Here is a 19020-nt window from a genome sequence, read left to right as displayed (position 1 = left end):
CGCGTTATATTGGAGGTCCAAAATGTAGCCCTCCGTACCTAATGCTCTAGCACTTCCATCAGGTAAAAAACACAGCCATCTTTGAACAGAAACTAAATACCAATCATAAAAACAGTAGTATAGGTCAAGTCTAATGACCAGTCAATAGCTTGATAATAATATACGTAAAGATTATTAGGAATCAATTATAAATAAAAGGGGGAAAAAATTAAAATGTATTAAAATTAAGAACATTATTGGGTCATAGCAAATATAAACCCCTATATATAGAAATCACGTACAAATACATTCAGAGCATAAACATTTAAGTGCTCGTGTTTGACAAAAAATATATAAATATCTAAAAATAGTGCTATGATACGCCCTCTACACCATACTATATTGGTAGAATGAGGCGTATGTCCAAAGAAGGATTAAACTCCTGTCCACATTGGGCACGGCAGACATATTGTAGTAGGCTTTGCAAAATAGATTCACATGCCTAATAACTATCTATCAATAATAGTAAACAAGTAATCTATGTGATATAATGGTATTAAAATCGAGCATATAATCAGGGCAAAGTAAAGTACAGTCCACACTGGACACGGCGGCCATTTAGTAATAGGCTCTGTCTAGTAGATCCTCATCATGTCATGTACTAGAGTTGTCCCTAAGACAAAGTAGGACCTGACAATAAACCAAAATATTGTATACATTAATAAAGTATCCAAAAAGTATCCCATAGACCCGATGAAAGAGGAGGAGAGCCTGGAAGTGTATCAAAAGGAATAAGAGGTTAATAGAATATGTGATCAGTGCCAGATATAGTATGTTTTTAAGTATTTTAAGTACTGACAAACTTTGTCTCATATATATGCAATACATCAAATCACCTTTATTAACAATCATCATATAGATATGATACAACTGTGGTAGCAGAAGATACTCAAACATGTTAACATGTAACATTAACAATGATTAACAGTTTCATCTCATACTGACTCAGCCAGTCACGTTTAGCCCGAGGTAAAAAAAGACAGGGGGTAAAACTTCAAAATAGTCTAATCCCCTAGAAAATACTGCATTTCAGTGTCAATATTTAACCCCTGTTCCACAGCACGCTATTGCATTATCCAGGATGCTTCACAACGTCTAAGTTGCAATTCTCTGTTCCCAACACAAATATTGCTTTTCACATGATCTATAGCATGAAATTTAAATTAATGTACATGCCCCTGTGGGCTCGTATCCATGGTGTGCATGACAATCGGGTATTTATAGTAATTACTTTTAAGTGCCCTATAGTGTTCAGCAATACAGTCTCTCAAGGGCCTTATAGTGCTTCCCACATATATTTTAGAACATGTACACACAATCACATATACAACAAATCTTGTTGCTCAATTAATGTACATGGGAATCAAAACATTGCCTGGATTATTGTAGTAGAAACAAGTAACTCTGTCTTCCACCTACCTACATATATTGCAGTGACCACACTTGTGAAAACCCTTAAAGTCATGTTCGGGTGTTCAGTCAAGAAGGAAGCCAGTATTTTGTCCGAAGTCAGGATATGCCAGTTTTTATGTAAGATATTACACAGTTCATCAGTGTTAGGGTAATAGTTTGTCACAAGTCTCACCTTATCACTGGGGCTAGAAGTTATCTTATGATTCTGATTAGGTCTCAATGTATCCTCACGTGATAGGTTCCACACTCCTTTTGCTGCTCTGGTAACAATAGGTCCATTATATCCTCTCTTAAAGAATCTAGATTTTATATCTGTCAGAGTTATGTCAAGTTCTGCATCCTCACTGCAGTTTCTTCGGGCTCTTTACCAGTTTACCAAAGGTGATTGAGTTTATCTGAGACTTAGGGTGGCAGCTGGATGCATGTAGTAGAGCATTACAGGACGTGCTCTTTCTAAACTTTCAACTGCATAACTTGTTTCCTACTATGAATAATTCCACATCAAGAAAGACAATACTTTTGAAACTATACTGGTAGGTAAACGATAAATTCCAGTCATTGTTGTTCAAGTACATTTTGGAGTTGAGATTCGGGTAGCGCACCCTTTCAAAATATGCAGAGCAATCTGGTGACACCTGGGTAACAGTGGGTCTTAGGGCAAAGGGTGGATGGACAATCACGTGGAGAAAGCAGAGGAGGAGGGTATTGTCATGAATTAAATACAGGTGCTGTTAAAACGTGGAGCTCTTCAAATTACCTACATTTCTGATCCAAGTTAACTTTCCCTTTAAGGAACAAAAATGCAAATTCACAAATTATTTCAAAATTGAGCGCAGTGATTTTGTTCAAAGCAGGAATTTTGAAAACACAGACCAGGAAAGCTAAAACAATAATGTTTCCAGTTGCTTTTCGTGAGAAGGTGTGCACCGTTACGTCGTTAGTCAAGGCATACACATATATTATATTTACACTTGGTAGAATTGTGCTGACCGTACTAATTATGTCATGCTGTGAAATGTATCAATTAACTGTTGTTCCACATAACAATCAGACCATTTTCAAGTGTTTTCACTTTTATGTGATTGCAGAGGTGTTCCAGTCGAATCGTATTATGACCTGACCCAGCTGAAACGAAGTGCTGTCCGTCAAAGCGATGATCTGTAAGTGTTATTGTTATTGTTATTGGTATTTGTATAGCGCATGGCTACCCGGAAGCATCCCAGCGCTGTTTTCAACCAGTCCTGTAATTAGTTCGTAATCCTATTGTTTCAAACGAACAATTGCTTCTTAAGGGCAGTGCAAACATCAGGTATGATTTTTACATGAAACTGTCAAACTGATATCCAACATTCAATCAGTTAATCAATCAACGGATTTGTAGAACACTGCTTATCACCACTGAGGTTATCCAGGCACTGCTGTGTTGCTGCTGCTCAGAGTGGTCAGTCAAACAGCCAGGTCTTTAACACCTTAGGAGCTTCGTAAATAAACCTCCCCAGTGCTGCGCTGTCCATTATCCAGTGCTGAACTGGACGTCCAGCGGTCGCACGCAGCACTGGGGAGGTAGTGCCCGTGACGACCGTTGGCCGACGGCAGCACTTAAAGGGTTAAGCCATTTCTGAATTCCTGCAAGGTGGGGACGAGCCAGAGGTTGAGGGGGAGGCCATTCCAGGTCTTGGCAACCAGGTAGAAAAAGTGCAGCCGCCGCTCCTGCTTTGGTGGAAGTGGTGAGTGTGGGCGAGGAAGAGGGAGGTGGAGCGCAGTTGTCTGACGGTTTGGTGAAAGTTTACCCTGTGGTTGAAGTAGACCAGTCCTCCGTTTTGCAGGGCTTGTAGGCATGGGTTAGCATCTTAAATTGGCTCCTTTTTTGAATGGGAAGCCAGTACAGTGCTCTGATGTGAGGGGTGATGTGGGTCCTCCTCGGAGGTTGAGTTCTGAATGGTCTGCAGTCAATTAAGCAGGTGTGAGGTGATCCCTACGTATAGGGTGTTGCCATAGTCCAGGCGGCTAGTGATGGGGTCGTGGGTGATGGTGCATCTGATGCTAATGGGAAGATTTTCAAGAGAAATCAGACTGCGGACACTGCGTTTATCTGTTTCTCATGGTGAGCTTGCTTTTAAGTATGATGCAGAGGTTCCTTGCATAGTCTGAGGGTGTGGCTGTGGGACCTGGTTCTGCGTCCCACCAGGAGTCGTCCACGGGGATGTGTTGCTCCCGAAGATGAGTACCTCTGTTTTGTCGGTGTTGAGTTTGAAGCAGTTGTTTTGCATCCAGCTGGCTACACTGGTCATGCCCATGTGGAAGTCGGCTTTGATGTTTGTGGGGTCAAATGATAGGGAAAGGATGAGCTGAGTGTTGTCAACATATGTTATGATGTTTATACCATGCCTTCTGATCAAGATAGCCAGAGAGGCTGTATATGTATTGAACAGGGTAGGGGTCAGTGAGGACTCTTGGGGAGCACCGCAGATTATGTTTTTTGGGCCCGAAGAGTAAGGTGGGAAGCGGACGCTCTGGGTTCTTCTGGCTAGGAAGGATGCAATCCATGTGAGGGAATTCCCTTGCATCCCCATCTAGTTGAGGTCTTGTAGGACTTTTCGGTAGAAAACGTGCATCATACTTTTGAGCTTTGTGGGGGGGAACATTAGTTCAAGCTTAAAAAATGAGGCATGACAAAGATAAAACTGTGGCTGTGTATGTGTGTACTTATATGGAATCGATAATCTTCATAAGTAAGTATTTTCAGCTTTATTATACTAGTGGTTATCAAATGCACAACTGCAAAGTGCACTTTTTGTGTAACAGTACCACACCAATGAAATACATGGCTGAGAGTAAGTACATGCAGCTGTGTGAGGTGCAGAGAAGGTGGTGATATGATTGGTGGTGTTTCTTTTTTGTAACCACACTCTACAGGGCATCACAGAGATGTGTGTGTTTATGTGAATCTGGCCCTAAAAGCCACAGTATTAGAAAAAGTATTTCATCACTGGCACTTAGAGAGCAGTGAAAGTATTTCTTCACTTTCCTTTACGGGACAGTTAGAAAGTCTGTTTCATTTTACATAGAGCTCAATCATTTAGTTACTAAAGGCATGTCTTGGTGTGTAAAATAGTCTGTAGTTCCTATAGGTGTACACTCTACACTCATAGGTTGCACCAGAAGGGTATTTCAGCCAAGGCCCATTTAGATGGAATGCATAACGTAATACCTAATTGCAGAGGAATTTGCCAGTTTCTTTGTCTCTCTACAAGCTGGTAATAGATCAGTGAAAATTACATTCCCAGGATCCAATGTAGCTATTTGTGCATCCTTAGTTCATGCTATTGAGAATGGCTGATGGAGCTAGAATAGTGCTAAAGCACACTAATAAATGAGCAAAGATAAAAATTATCTCAAAATATCAATGATAGTAGTTGCATTGTCTGACTTTGTCCATTAACATTATATTACATTGAAGGCTGCTGGCTAGAGTGTCCCTGGCCTCGTAAAGGTCATCAAAGGATTTCAATAGGAATTAGGTGGCCCTTAAATGATACTGTCTGATGAGGAAGACTTCCTCTCTATCCACATTTGCTTCAACATTAACAAAAAAGTCATTAAGTTTCTGGTGGGGACCCAGTCATGTCAGACACCTGTGTCTTATGTTTTGTTATGCTTTTGGCATTTGACTAGCGCACAATCTGAAAATTTTGCACACCTATGGAAAGATTAGGAGCCAGGGGTCTGGTGGACTAAACACTGGTCAGAAAATACTGATCACAAATTGCAACCAGCCTTTTTGCACCCAGTATTGAATTTTGTGGGCCAATCTATGTGCTGATAGGTTGGTTCACAAATCTCCCATTTTGGGTGGGCTACAATCCAACACACCTCATGAATATTAATGAAGTAGTTCTCAAATTGTGGCTTACTGTAATTGGATGCCATCAAAGGGTTGGTGGCTTGCTGAGATGAACAGACCACCATGTCTATATTCGAATTTAAATAAAGCCAACTTTTTTTTTAATGTAGCCTGTTTTCCTGAATGGAAATTCAGCTGCATTTATAATGAAACATTTTTTTTGTTTTGTTTTTTAAATAACCCTTGCTTACTGCCCAATAAACCATTTTTAATCCACAAAGGAGAAGGATTATCACAGAGGCACATTGCCCTTTGTGAATGGTTTACCACACCAATGCAGGATTCAGTAAATGTTCATGGTATTGCTATCAAACGTTGGTCGCAAATATTGATACATCTCCTAAAGAATCTCTTTCTGAAAGGGATGTTTACAACATGCCCCTTCTAAATACCAAATCCTTAAAAAGTCACAAACACGTTTAGGAATCAGTAATAATTTACCAACTCCTAATATAGATTTGTAAATGTTAAAAAACACTTTTGCAGTCAATATCAGCCTAAATTGCTGTTTATCACTGAAAACCTTGTGCAGCACTATGCAGAAATCAGCAGTGCTGTGTTGTACTAATCTGAAAAACGCGTGCAGCACCTTATTCAGCAAGCATTGCACACTGATTATATCATCTGCCACACTTACACTTAAAAAGAATCAGTTTTAACATAACAGTAAGAGCTGATTGAGAGTTTTGACAGATGGGTTACTCTGACACAAATGTGACAGATATCCTGTTCGCCATATTATAAGTGCATTATATCCTAAGGCATTTGTAATAAGTGGACAGGATATTATTCACGTTGTGAGAGAGTACCCTGTCCACCAAACTCTAAATCAAACCCTACGTTTTGACGTACGGTGAAAAAAAGAGAAATATGACTGCCTTGAATTACATTTGTACTCCAGGTACACCATCTAATACACATTTTGACACAAGAACATATGGCCAATGATGAGGAGTGTAAAATGTGTAATGTTGCAGCAATTACCCACTTTATACATTGGAATATCACATAATAATCTTCTTGCTCCTCATTTGTATTTGGTTTCATTTGGTGTCTAGGATTTACACAAAGCCAAGTCAAGCTATTTTAGTAGATCTGTTTTTTTGTAGAAGCCTGTTTGTGTTAGAACTGTTTCCATGCTGCTACAATCCCTTTATAAAGGTAATAAGGTGGGGTTGACCCTCTGGGCCTCATTTACAAGAAACTGACGCACTGCGTTAAAGCAGCGATGCGTCAGTTTTCTTGCGCCTGTGGGAAAAACTCTTGCCCCACCATGGATGCACCATATTTCCAATACGGCACATCATGGTGCAGCGTATTTTGGCACATTTCTGGAGTTGCCGTGAAAACCAACACAACTCTAGCAATGCATCAAAATTCAGAGGCGATGCATCAGTTTTAACTGACCCATCGCCTACTGAATGGGGACCAATCTGAGCGTGAAAAGGTGACAATTTCACCTTTGCCCTCAAACATATTGGTCCTGGATGTGTTACTTATAATTGGGCATAGTGCCCACTTTTATGTGTGACATCAGCATGTAAAGTCACAAACTGTGACATTATGTGTATATACTTACCTTAGGTGACGCACTTACCTCGCGACTTAATTGCATAGTGCCATCATGTCACTAGAGCTGGTGTGGTCCCATGGGCATAGCAAATGCATCATTCCTACGCATAAGTTTGGCAGCCATAGGGACTTTGATGCATTGGCAGCGCAGCGGCAGGCTGTGCCAAATAAAATTCAAACTTTTAAATACTACTGCACCATTTTCAAGGTAGGCGTTTCTGACGGAACACCTTCCTTGCATAAATTAAAATCTGAGGTGGCACTGGCGATTTTCAGGCATGTGTAAACCGACGCAGCCTGTAAAAAAGTGACACATCTGCACGCATGTAAATATGGAGCAGATGCAGCGCAGCCATTGCGTTAGAAAAAGTCATGCAATAGCGGTGCAAGGAGGCGCAAGGGGCTTGTAAATAATCCCCTAAGGGCTTCATTTACTAGAAACTGATGCATCGCTATGTTAAAGCAGTGATACGTCAGTTTTCTTGCACCTGTGGGAGAAACCCTTACACCACCATGGATTCGCCATATTTACAATATGGCGCAACATTGCGCATGTGTTCTTGGCACATTGCTGTTGTTGGGGTAAAAACCAAAGCAACTCCAGAAATGCGTCAAAATTCTGAGGCGATCCGTCTGTTTTAACTGATGCATCGCATACTGAATGAGAGCCAATTTGGTTGAGCATGAAAAGGTGACAAAGTCACCTTGCACTCATACATATTGGTCCTAGATGTGATGCATACAGGTGGGCATAGTACCCCCTTGTATGTGTGACATCAGCACACAATGTCACAAACTGTGACATTACGTGCATATATTTACCTTAGGTGGCCCACTTACCTCGTGACTTAATTGCAAAATGAAATCAAGTCACAGCAGCTGTTGAGGTCCCTTGGGCACAGCCAATGCGTCATCCCTAAACCTGGGTTTGGCAGGCGTAGGGATTGTGACGCATTGGCAACGCAGCAGCAGGTAGCGACAACAAAATGAAAAGTTGTAAATACCACTGTAGCATTTTCAAGGTAGGCATTTCCGACGGAACACCTATCTTGCATAAATTAAAATCTGAGGAGGCACAGCCAGTCAACTGGCTCCAGATGCTGGTCAAGCACCACATTACATTTTTCAATGGGACTGTTGGTCTATCATTTTGCGCAGATGTATATTACTTAGTATTGAGCCCGTATATATTCACGGATTACAGTTGTAATATGTAAGTGGGTATCTTTCACATATAACACCATATCATCTGCATGTAGCGAGATGCCTATTGGTCGCAGTGTGGACTGCAGCGCAGGGGTTACAGAGTAAGTGCAAATAGTAGCTGGGATAGGGGGCATCCCTGTTTGGTACCTCTGTGAATGTGCAGCTCTGTAGATATGGACATGTTAATTCAGACTAAGGCAGTCAGGTTGATATATAATAATTTATCCTTTGCAAAAAGCTTGTTGGGACCCCCATTAGGCCTAAGATGGTAAACATATGTTCCCATTTAATGAAATGAAAGGCCTTAGCAGTGTCAAGCAGGACTGCCTCCACCTTCAAGGAAGGGTTCAGTGGGGGCAGTAGTGCAAATATCGTGCATAGGTTATGGGGGAGGGTGTGAAGCCATTTTGATCTGGGAGCACTAAATTATAGAGAAGAGGCTGAAGTCAGTTTGTAATGATCTTGGCCAGGATTTTCACATCTGTATTAATTAGAGAAAGACGACGATAAAACTCACAGTGTTCCGGTGTCTTATCAGGTTTGAGTAGGGTGATAATGAGTGATTCCCTAAGGGAAGGTGGCAATATGCGGATTTGTAAATTATTAAGTCTTTTCCTAGGATTTATTATGTGAAATCAGCTACTTAATATCACCCTGAAGGATGTGCCGATATTCTGACAAAGGGGACTTCTGAAAGTTACACAGACTCTGGACACTGCTTGATCTGATTTGTTTTGCATACCATGTTTAGGGGGTGCTCCAGAAAAATGCAGAGAAAATGCGCTCGATACCACCACAGATGAACTAGACTACCTATGGGTGAACACACATGGGTAAGGTGTGCAGACATATCTTGAGAACCAGGCGCATGAGTTAGACTGACACAGTTGATGGGAATAGGGAGCGGGTTTTTCGACGAATGGGAATATTCATTAGCAGAAGCATGAAGGTGAATCCCAATTTATTAGTGCTCTTTTTCTGATGGTATAAGAGATATTGGGATAGCATCATAGAAATATATCTGTTAGGTAGATTTAATTGTTTTCCAATCCATTGTAACATTTACTCGTAAAAACACTCATTGAAGGAGAAAGGAATGAGTTATTACCTGTTTTTTAACAGGTGCTGTAAATAAACTCATGCAGATGTCACTAAATCAGCTGAAAGCAGATTTGTTAAAATATATTAAACAGAACATGTGATACTTAAAGGAACAGGCATTGGCAAAGCCAACTGGCCAAGCCTCAGGAGGCTGGTGTAAAGGTTAATGTATCATTCTTATCCTTTTTTTTTAATGAAGAATGTCCCACAAAAAATAAAACCTGTGGCAACCTGAGCTCGGCTGCCATATGCCTGCGATAAACATGATTATGTTTACAAAACATTCACTAATGTGCCTATTTTTATATAAAAGCCTTTCACATGTGCCTTACACATTATTGTTATGTGTGACGGAGGCAATGTTACAATGTCACATAAATACTTTGTAACTTTAAGAAGGAGAAAGAACATAAATCACCATTTAACAGGGTATCTGAAGTACAGATGAAATAATTAACCACTATTTAGAGTTGATGTAAAAACATTTAAATGAAAATCACAATTGCACCAGGTTTACCACTGAAGAAAACAGAACTTTTTTTTTTCGTGAATGTGCACATGCTTGGTGCAGTTACTCAAAGAAAGGCAGTGCATAAAGTGAGCTGACCCATTGCACCAGGCTATATGATGTGATAGAAGGAAGGAAAATGTGAATGACAATGTCACAGATCAATGGATGAATTTAACTCACCTAAAGTGCCTCTACGTATGTATCTTTTGCCAGATTTCTTTGGAAAGCAGTAGTCTGGCACAACAACTAAAGCTGTCCGAAAGAGAAGACCTAAAAATGAGATGGCAAATAAATCACCATCTAACTGGTCACCAAAAGAGAAGGAAAAGTAAATAACCAGTAGTTAACGCCTTAACCGTGGCGGTTTTTCCACTGCGGTGTGGGCGTTCTAAAAAGTGGGCGGGGCTTCGTCGGCCGATGGCCGACGGCAGCACTGGGGAGGGAGTGCTCCCGTCGGCCGTTGGCCGACGGGAGCACGGAAGGAGTTAAGGTTAAAATAAAATATAAATAAAATAAACACACACTTTGAACCAGATGTGTCATTGAAGAGAAAGGAACTATTTGTAGATGGATGTGAAAAATTTGCACAGGCGTTGTGCAGTCACACAAAGGGAGCCAGTGGGTAAAGTGGCTTACTCATTGCCCCAGGTGGGAGGAAAATGTGAATGACAATTTAACAGACCAATGGATGAAACCCACTAACAAAAATCCCCTCTAATTATGTAAAGTATATATGTTTTTTTCTTCAAAACAGCAGTCTGGCAAGATATCGAAAGCTGTCTCAAAGACCAGGCCTGATAATTACACAAAAATGTTCATTTGCTTGGCTTAGTTATCCAGGCAGAACAGAAAAAAGGCACACATGTCACAGTGCTTAAGCAACGTACCAATAGAAATATTTGCTCATTCTTAGATAGCCTCGTTTATGAAAAAAACTGTGGCAACAAATGGCAAAGTTGCAAAGAAAATACAACAAAGAAATCTGCGGCAAAGAAACATAAGGCCCACTAGGCGACGGACCGGTTTGCCGGGGGGTGCCTTACTCCACTGTAATGTTGGAACTGTTGCGATAGACACTGGCTTGATTGATAGATCACGTGCTCTTGAGATTTATTTTGCATTAAGTGTTGTCATGGTCACTCAGGCGGGGTATAGTCATATTGTTTCAGAAGGCGGTCGGAGTGGTGGAGCTGCTACCTCCCCTCCCCATTGAATTCTACTTTTAGTTCCAGTGAGGGCAACAGGCACTCTGCATAGTTGTAGCATGGGCAGTTCTAGGCCCAGAGTGCAGAGGAGCAGGGTGGGGGGAGTTGGGGTGGAGAGGGGTTGTTTTTTGTTTGTTTGGAAGAGCGACATTGCATTGCACTGATAGAGAGATTCACTATGTCATTTGTTTTTATTCATGGGGTTACACTGGAAAAAGACCTTTAAGTTCCTATGTTGTAATGTGAACGGGCTTGGGGACAGAATTAAGCGTAGTATTGTAATGCAGTATGTCATACCTCACGCCCCGGAACTGGTACTTCTCCAGGAGACGCTTTTGGTTGGCAACTCATGCAAGGCCCTGAACAGATGGGGGTACCGGTTGGTGGCCCATTCTAGTTTTACCACAGGGTCACGAGGGGCTGGTATTTTACTCAAAAATACATTCCCACTCGCAATAAAACACACGTGGATGGATGTGATGGGTAGATATGTTGCGGTTTCAGGGCAGTGGGATGGTAAGACGCTTGCATTGGTATCAGTGTATATTCCACCAGGGCTGCAGGGCCAATCCTTTGTAGACTTAGGTAAAATAGTGTTGTAATTTCCTGACGGTTATTTGGTCATGGGAGGAGACATTAACTCAGGGGTGTAGGCCTCCTTAGACCGCTGTCCCCGACCCTTGGCCCATCACAAAGTTGGCTTCTGGACTTCCTCGAGGCCATGGGCTTCGTAGACGCATGGAGGGTGTGTCCCCCAGAGCACATTCAGCACACCTTTCACTCTGGGGCTCACAATAGTCTATCCCATATGGACTACATTCTCACTCCTGCTCGCTAAGTTGGGAACATACAAGAAATTAGACACCTTGCCCGGGGTATATCTGACCACTCCTCATTGTGGACAGAGGTGGTCATTGGCGAGAGGAGAGTGGGGCGGGTGGCACTCATCAACCAGTGGTAGTTCAAGAACCCTGTGGTGAGGGATAAGGTAGTGGCAGCAATGGAAACCTATTTCCCTGACAATAGGCAGGCAGTGAGTACATCCTAAACCCTCAGGGAAGCTTTCAAAGCTGTGATACGGGGTCAGGCGCTCTATAGTGTCAATAGCGGGGGTGCGGAAGGAAAAGACGAAAGACTTGACACTTCTGGAGGAAAGTATTCTCAGGCTTGGAGTGTTAGTGGGGAACCGTTAACACAAGATGCGCTTCATGCCTTGAAGCTCAAGCAAGCTGAATATAAGTCTATGGCGACCGATATGGCCAAGTCATTGGACAGGGATTGGCAGGGTAGGATCTACAACCTGGGTGACAAGGCTGGGAAATTACTGGCATGGCTAGATAAAAAAGAGTTGGTGAACAAGCTGGTTCCGGAGCTGGTGAAGTCCTCTGGAGCAGTCAACTCAAACAGAGATTGCCACTGAATTTGCAGTTTACTATCATTCCATTTATTGTGCAAGCTCTCCCTTTGTGGAAGAGGAATCACAGGCCCTGGTCAGAGACATACGGCTGCTCATATTGGGGAGCAACGATAATGATTTGTTAGAGAGTGATTTTTACAAATGATGAAGTAGCCCAGGTGACTAGAAGCTTCCATCCCAGTAAGGCGTTGGGTCCCAATGGCCTGCCAATTGAGCTTTACAAGCTACAACCAGATCTACTAGCCCCTTACATGCATGGGATGTTTGAGGAAAGTGTCAAAGAGGGGTTGTTCCCACCAGATCAACAAATTGCCACATTGGTCACTATACCCAAACCCGATAAACCTAGAACTGCATGCTCGTTTTACAGGCCCATCTCGCTTTTAAATGCTAAACCCAAAATTCTTGCCAAACTCCTAGCCAGGCGTCTGGTCCAGGTTATAGACAAATTGGTGCACCCAGACCAATCAGGGTTTATGCCCCACCAGAATACTGCCTTGAATTTGAAAAGACTACATGGGGTGTTGGAGCGTAGGGATACGATTAAGGAAGACTCGGTCGTGGTCTTGTTGGATGCAGCGATGGCCCTCAACATAATAGAGTGGTCGAATCTCTTCGCTGTGCTGACCAAAATGGGTTTTGGACCTAATTTTATTGGGTGGCTGTGCCTATTGTATGCAAAGCCCCTGGCGCAAGTGGTAGTGAATAACAAGAAATCAGAGGTCATTGAATTGAGCAGTGGTACACGGCAGGGGTGTCCGTTGTCTCCCCTCCTCCTTGCCCTTACTTTAGAACCTTTGGCGGCCTGGATTCTTAGAGACCCAGTAATCCGGGGGTTAAGGTGGGCTGACGCTTGGGAGGACCGCGTCTCCTTGTGTGCGGATGATATTCTTTTGTATCTTGCATCTCCCAGGTTGTCGCTGCACAAAGGTCTGGATATTTTCACAAACTTCAGTAGGTTCTCTGGGTATACGATTAACTGGTGCAAGTCTTTGATGTTTGTTCTAAGTGGGTTGGTGCCTCATTTGCCCAGAGGCTGACCCATGAAGGCAGCAACGGATGGCTTTCAGTACCTGGGAATATTTATCCCAAGGTTAGATATGACTGGAGCCTACTCCTTCCACTGCAGCAATTGAAAGATGAGGTGGCCAATTGGAAGAACCTACTTCTCTCACTGTTGGGGAGGGCGGCATTGTTTAAAATGATATCCCTACAGAAATACCTTTATGCACTCCAGAATTTCCCTGATCTAGTCCCCCTGAAGAACTTCAAGGAGGTGGAAAATCTTCAGAGGAAATTGCTCTGGGATGGCCGCCGCATATTGCTCTTCGTAAGCTAGTACTGAGTTGGTATGATGGGGGATTGGGCTGGTTCAACTGAAGATCCTACATTGAATTTACATTACGGGGACTCAACTAGTCGGTATGGGTAGAGCTGATGAGTGCATGTGCAGGAGACAATGCGGGCGGGAGGGCACATTCATCCATATCCTGTGGGAGTGTGAGCATATATAAAGGTATTGGAGGGAGCTGCACACCTGTATGGGGGATGTCCTCTGGCTTGCAGTTGGGATGGAGATCAAGAGGTGTCTTTTCAATGTCTGGGAGCCTATTGACTTGGGTAGGAAAGACCACATTTCGGTAACGTTGGGGCTTATGGTCGGAAAGAAGAACCTGGCACAGATATGGGGGCCCGCGGCTGCTCCCACGATGGAGGGGCTGGAAAGCAGACTTGGATTGGTGTATGTAGTGAGAGAAATTTGTGTTTGACACTAGAGGGTGCCCCCAAAAATAGATAGATATTTGGAGCAAATGGAATAGCTACCGTGGAAATATATGTGAACCCCCTGTGGAAGATCCTGGAACACCGTAGAAATTGTATCTTCATTATGACAAAGCAGTTGAATGGTCGCTAGTGTGGTTTAATTGTGTATTGTGAATCAACTCTGTGAACAGAAATGTCGTGTTGTTGTTTAATAAAAAGATTTAAAACATAATATTAATAATCTGATAACATAACACTTGCAATCATTTTGAACATGTTCCTTCTTTGGAAAGTAAATGCACACCTCAGTAGATGTTACAAGAATCACAAATAAGTGCATCTGAACAGTGAAGTGCAAAGACCCAAAAATACAATGTGTGCCATAAACACAGAAGTGAGTAGGGGAGGAAACATTTTTAAGAATCAGAGAGAACAAAATGACTGGAAAAAATATCCACAAGCTAAGGCTGAAGGTCCCAAATTTCTACAATGCGAACTCAGGACCTGATGTAATTCTTGATAGAGAGGGAACCCCCATCGCAAAGGCAACAGAGTTTATTCCCTGCCAAGACTTTGGTCCACCCGCCAGATTCAAATGCAGGTGAACCCTAGTTTGATGACAGTAGAGACTACTCCATCTCTCCCGTGGTCAAAATTCTCCAATGGCCCAACGGAGTAAGGGTTATCAGAGAATTGGCCATATATCCATCTACCTCATATAGATGGCTGACATATAGACGTTGTTCAATGCATGTCACTGCACGGAAAAACCTGTTGGTAAGGGGCACTGAAAAGTGCTCAATGACCCCCTCACCATGGGAGGAGACTCCAATGACGATGGGGTTATTGTTTTTTTCATTTCAAAAAAATATTGCCGCTTTGGAATGTTATTTTTTTTAATATGGCAAAAAATAATAGCTTTGCTGTATGATTCCATCATGTTTCACAGAGCGGTCCAGCATACTATGCCTTAGAAGGAACCACCTTGACTGCACTTTCTGTCAATACTTGAAATGTCCACTGGGCCAACGGACATTTCAAAATTCGCTGGTCAGCACCTCCACCAGCGCAATGGATTAATTTACTCCTTCATTCTAGCGGATGACAAGCAGAATGCCCAAATCTAAATCGGCCACTTAGTTTCACCACAGCAGTGACAAATTAGTTAAAAAGGTAACCAACATAGAGGAAAGACCTGTGTTAGAGTTAAGAGCAACTACGGCTCATGTTTGTCCACATCATTGTGCTGGTGGCCTAGTCTGTGCAGGGCCTAACCAGTGCAGGGGCAGGGGTTCTCCAACTCAAGCAGGCTCTGCTGCTGCCTACACTTAGAGGAGAGAGCAAGGTTACAAGGGAAGTAGTATGCATTCTGGCGGCAGCACCCGGGGTCCAGGTTCTGAGCATGTTAAATGAGTAGCAAAAACGCTTTCCGGTACTCTGAATAGTCACTAAGAGCTGGTGGTGCAAATGTAGTGTCCTGGCAGAGCTGAAGGGGATGCACAGCACTCTTTGTATTACATGAGTGACCCAGTCAGCAACAGAGAGGCCACCAGATGCTCCAGATGCGTTTTCATTGGCGATGGGCACACAAGGCTAGAAATAAATATACTATCTGCTCCCATTGCAATAGTACACTCCTATATCCCACACATATGGCATAAGAACGGAGTGACTTCCCAGTATCCTCCGGGATTACTTTTCTGTCTTTCAGTGATGGATACAACAATATGAGAATGCTAAGAAAATTGCATCCCTGCTGGGCTTAAGCTTAATTTGTTATAAAAAATAAAAGCTATATGACTTCCCCTGCTGGACTTGGGAGGTCAGAGCAGCTTTTTAAACACTGCTGTTTACATTCTTGATAGTAATCACAGTGAAAGCAGATGTGTATTGGATGGTAGAATAAGAGTGCATTCTAGTTGCTCATTTATAACTAGGATAAACTGCTGGCTTTTGACCAGATTTTTCTGCTTTCCATGGGCAAGCACAGATCACAGAAACACTGCTTTGATTCCTCCTCAAGTTCAAGGACTCCCCTGCAAGGAAAAAGGCTCATCTATGAATCCAGTGAAGAAAGCAGAGTTCAAAAGGTTGTGATGGTAACCCTGTCTTACCTTCCTAAAAAGCAAGGTAAATCATGTCACAGCCCTAAAGCAAGGAATTGACTTCCTGCTCTTAAATCATCCAGCGAGAGTGGGGAAGATAGTGAAAAGTTGCTTAAACACTTACCAGAAACACTTTCTCATATCAGACTGAACAACTTAGTAAATCATCTGCTGCACTTTTAAAGCTATTTCAAAAGCACCAGAGTATGAGTTACCTATACATGATCATGTTTTGGATGCGATTCAATGGGAATGAAAAGATCCAGAAAGGATTTCCATGTCAAAATTCTACATCTTAGAGAAAATTGAGGAAATATTTCCTGATATTATACTTGTGGACTCAATGGTGAGCAGTTTAGTTTTTAGAAAATTGCTGGATGAAGAATCCATTGCCAAAGGGTCAGACAGAAAAGAAAATAGATTTGTTTTAAAGAAAAAAAGACCTACAATGATAAGAATTTGGCCATAAGAGCTGAGGCTTATGGAAACTATGCTGCACAGTCCCTTGTGTCTGACTTTAAGGAGTTGTTCACAGTTGAACAAAATGGTGCTTAATGCTCAGCTTTATTGGAAATAATGAAGAAACAAGTAGAGTTCATTTCAGGCATTACTTTCAATGGGGTAAGGTCAACAGCATAGGCTAGTGGAATCATGAAAGTGGCCATAAGAAATGTGTTAAGAAATGGCACTATGCACAAAAATCCACTTTTCCCAAGATGTCATTCCTGGGCAATAGGTGATTTTGGGGAAAAAATACTCTTCATCATTTTGGCAGTAACAAAAATCATCAACATTTAAGAAGTTGTTACTTCAGCTCTTAAAAAGGCAACAAATCTCTCCAAGATCTAAAATGTCTAAGGGAAAATAATATCCTGGTATGAGCCTCCAGAAAATAGACAAGGCTCGCCAGGAAGATAGAAGTCCTAAATATGCTGGGATAGAAGAGGAATTTCTGGTTGGAGGAAGAATACAGCATTTTCTGGAAGCATGGAAAAAGTATATTTCGATTTGTGGGTCCCAAAGACTGTACCAAAACGTTATCATATAGAGTTCAAGGGTCTGACTCCAGATACCGGAATCAGACCAATGAAATGCTTACAGTGTTAAATGAAAAATAAAGGTTTGAAAAAAGCAGTCCAGAGCATGCTTCAAAAGAATGAGATAATACAGCTCTCCAAAGAGGAAGTAGGACAGGGGTTTTATTCAATAATATTTCTGGTACCAAAGCCATCAGGAGAATGCAGAGTGGGGACTGACAAATACTGAATCAGGAAGGAAATACATGATCACAATAGATATATAGGACGCTTATTTTCATGTACTAGTGAAGAAGCATCAGCAATATGTCTGATTTTGTATTAAGGACCAACATTACCAATTTTAGGTGGTTTCTTTTGGTCTAAAATCTGCCAGAGAGTGTTAACAAAGATAGTTGCACCTTTTATCGCTCAGTTGCGTCTCAAGAGTCTAGCAATTATCCATATCTGGACAACTGGTTACTCTGTGCACCAACAGCTCAGAAAGTGATAAAAGGAATGGGGATAATGATACTTTGCTTAAAGACACATGGGTTTCTACTGAATTTGAAGTAATGTCAGCTGACGCCTTCTCAAGACCTGGCATTTAACAGAGTCCATTTCAGGATGGATGTCCATAGAGTATTTTTACCCTATCAGAGAGGGGCAAGAATAAGATCCCTGGTAGAGAAGCTTTGCGGTATGAAGGAAGCTCTAAAAAGCTTTTGGCTGCAAATACAGGGTCATATGTTGGCCTGCATTTGTATGTGGCAATCACCTTGCATTGGTATGTACCAAGTAGTCCATCACATGCTGAAATTCTAGAATACAGAGTCTCAGAATTTCATCAACCCTACTCTAATAACAGAAGGGGTCAATCAAGAGATGAGGTTGTGGTTGCATCCATTGTCCTTGGAAAGGGGATTTCTCTTCAGGTGGTAACTCCAAAAACCATCAGGACAGATGCCAATATGGTGAGCTAGGGTGCAAGGTGCAGGGAAATGTCAACTGTAGCAAAGTGGACTATGCAGCACAGACACAATAACTTCAACTGAACGTAATTGAAGGTAATTCTCAATGCACTCATTTTTTTTCTGCTACACATAAAATGTTTTTTTATTATACTGAATTCCAATATGGTGGCCGTTTATTATGTGAACCATTAGTGAAGAACAAAGTCTGTGAAACTGAGCTCACTAGAAACTAAATAGGAGGGTTTCTGGTGAACTCTTGACTTTTCCCAAAAGCTTTGTATGTACGGCAGAAGGACAATGTCCAGCAAGAGTCTTTTTTTCCACCCTCTCAATCCCTGTCTCTAACTTAGAAACGTTTTCAGAAAATTTGTATGAAGTTTGGTATTTCCTCCCTAGATCTTTTTGCAGACCAATTCAAGCATCAGGTTCCGAGGTCTCGTCCCAGAACTTGGTTTAGTGTGGTGGATATGAGGTTAATAGAATGTCCGTAGGAATTGATGTATACATTTCCTTCAATTCAATTAATTTAAATGCTTCTGGCTTGGTTGAAGGAGTCCAACAGGACTTTGGGGCTGATTAGGATGGCGGGAGGCCAGCCACCGCCATCACATAGCGAATTACCCAGCGCCCAATTAGGATGGCTGTGGGTACCGTGGCGGACGGTAAGTCCGTCTGCCACTTTGCTGCCAAAGGCAATCATACTGATTGCCTGGCGGATGGTGCAGGGTGCCTAAAATGGTGGCGGTGCCTAGCAGGCACCGTCCACCAAATTAGGATGTTGTTAAGAAACGGC

The 19020-nt window shown here is 42.2% G+C and overlaps 1 protein-coding gene across 1 annotated transcript in view; it reads left to right on the top strand.

Annotated features, from left to right (window-relative positions):
• SPMIP4 (sperm microtubule inner protein 4) overlaps positions 1 to 19020 on the top strand; it is a 182016-nt gene that overhangs the window by 83514 nt on the left and 79482 nt on the right. Inside the window, exon 3 of the mRNA XM_078664378.1 lies at positions 2541 to 2612. Coding sequence (XP_078520504.1) covers positions 2541 to 2612 — 72 coding nt within the window. The remainder of the gene's footprint in view (positions 1 to 2540; positions 2613 to 19020) is intronic.

Source organism: Lissotriton helveticus, chromosome 10 (genome assembly GCF_964261635.1).
Source record: "Lissotriton helveticus chromosome 10, aLisHel1.1, whole genome shotgun sequence".
In the NCBI taxonomy this organism is placed as follows: domain Eukaryota; kingdom Metazoa; phylum Chordata; class Amphibia; order Caudata; family Salamandridae; genus Lissotriton; species Lissotriton helveticus.
The sequence above is the reverse complement of the archived record's forward strand: the minus strand, read 5'-3'. Positions and strand labels throughout refer to the sequence as shown.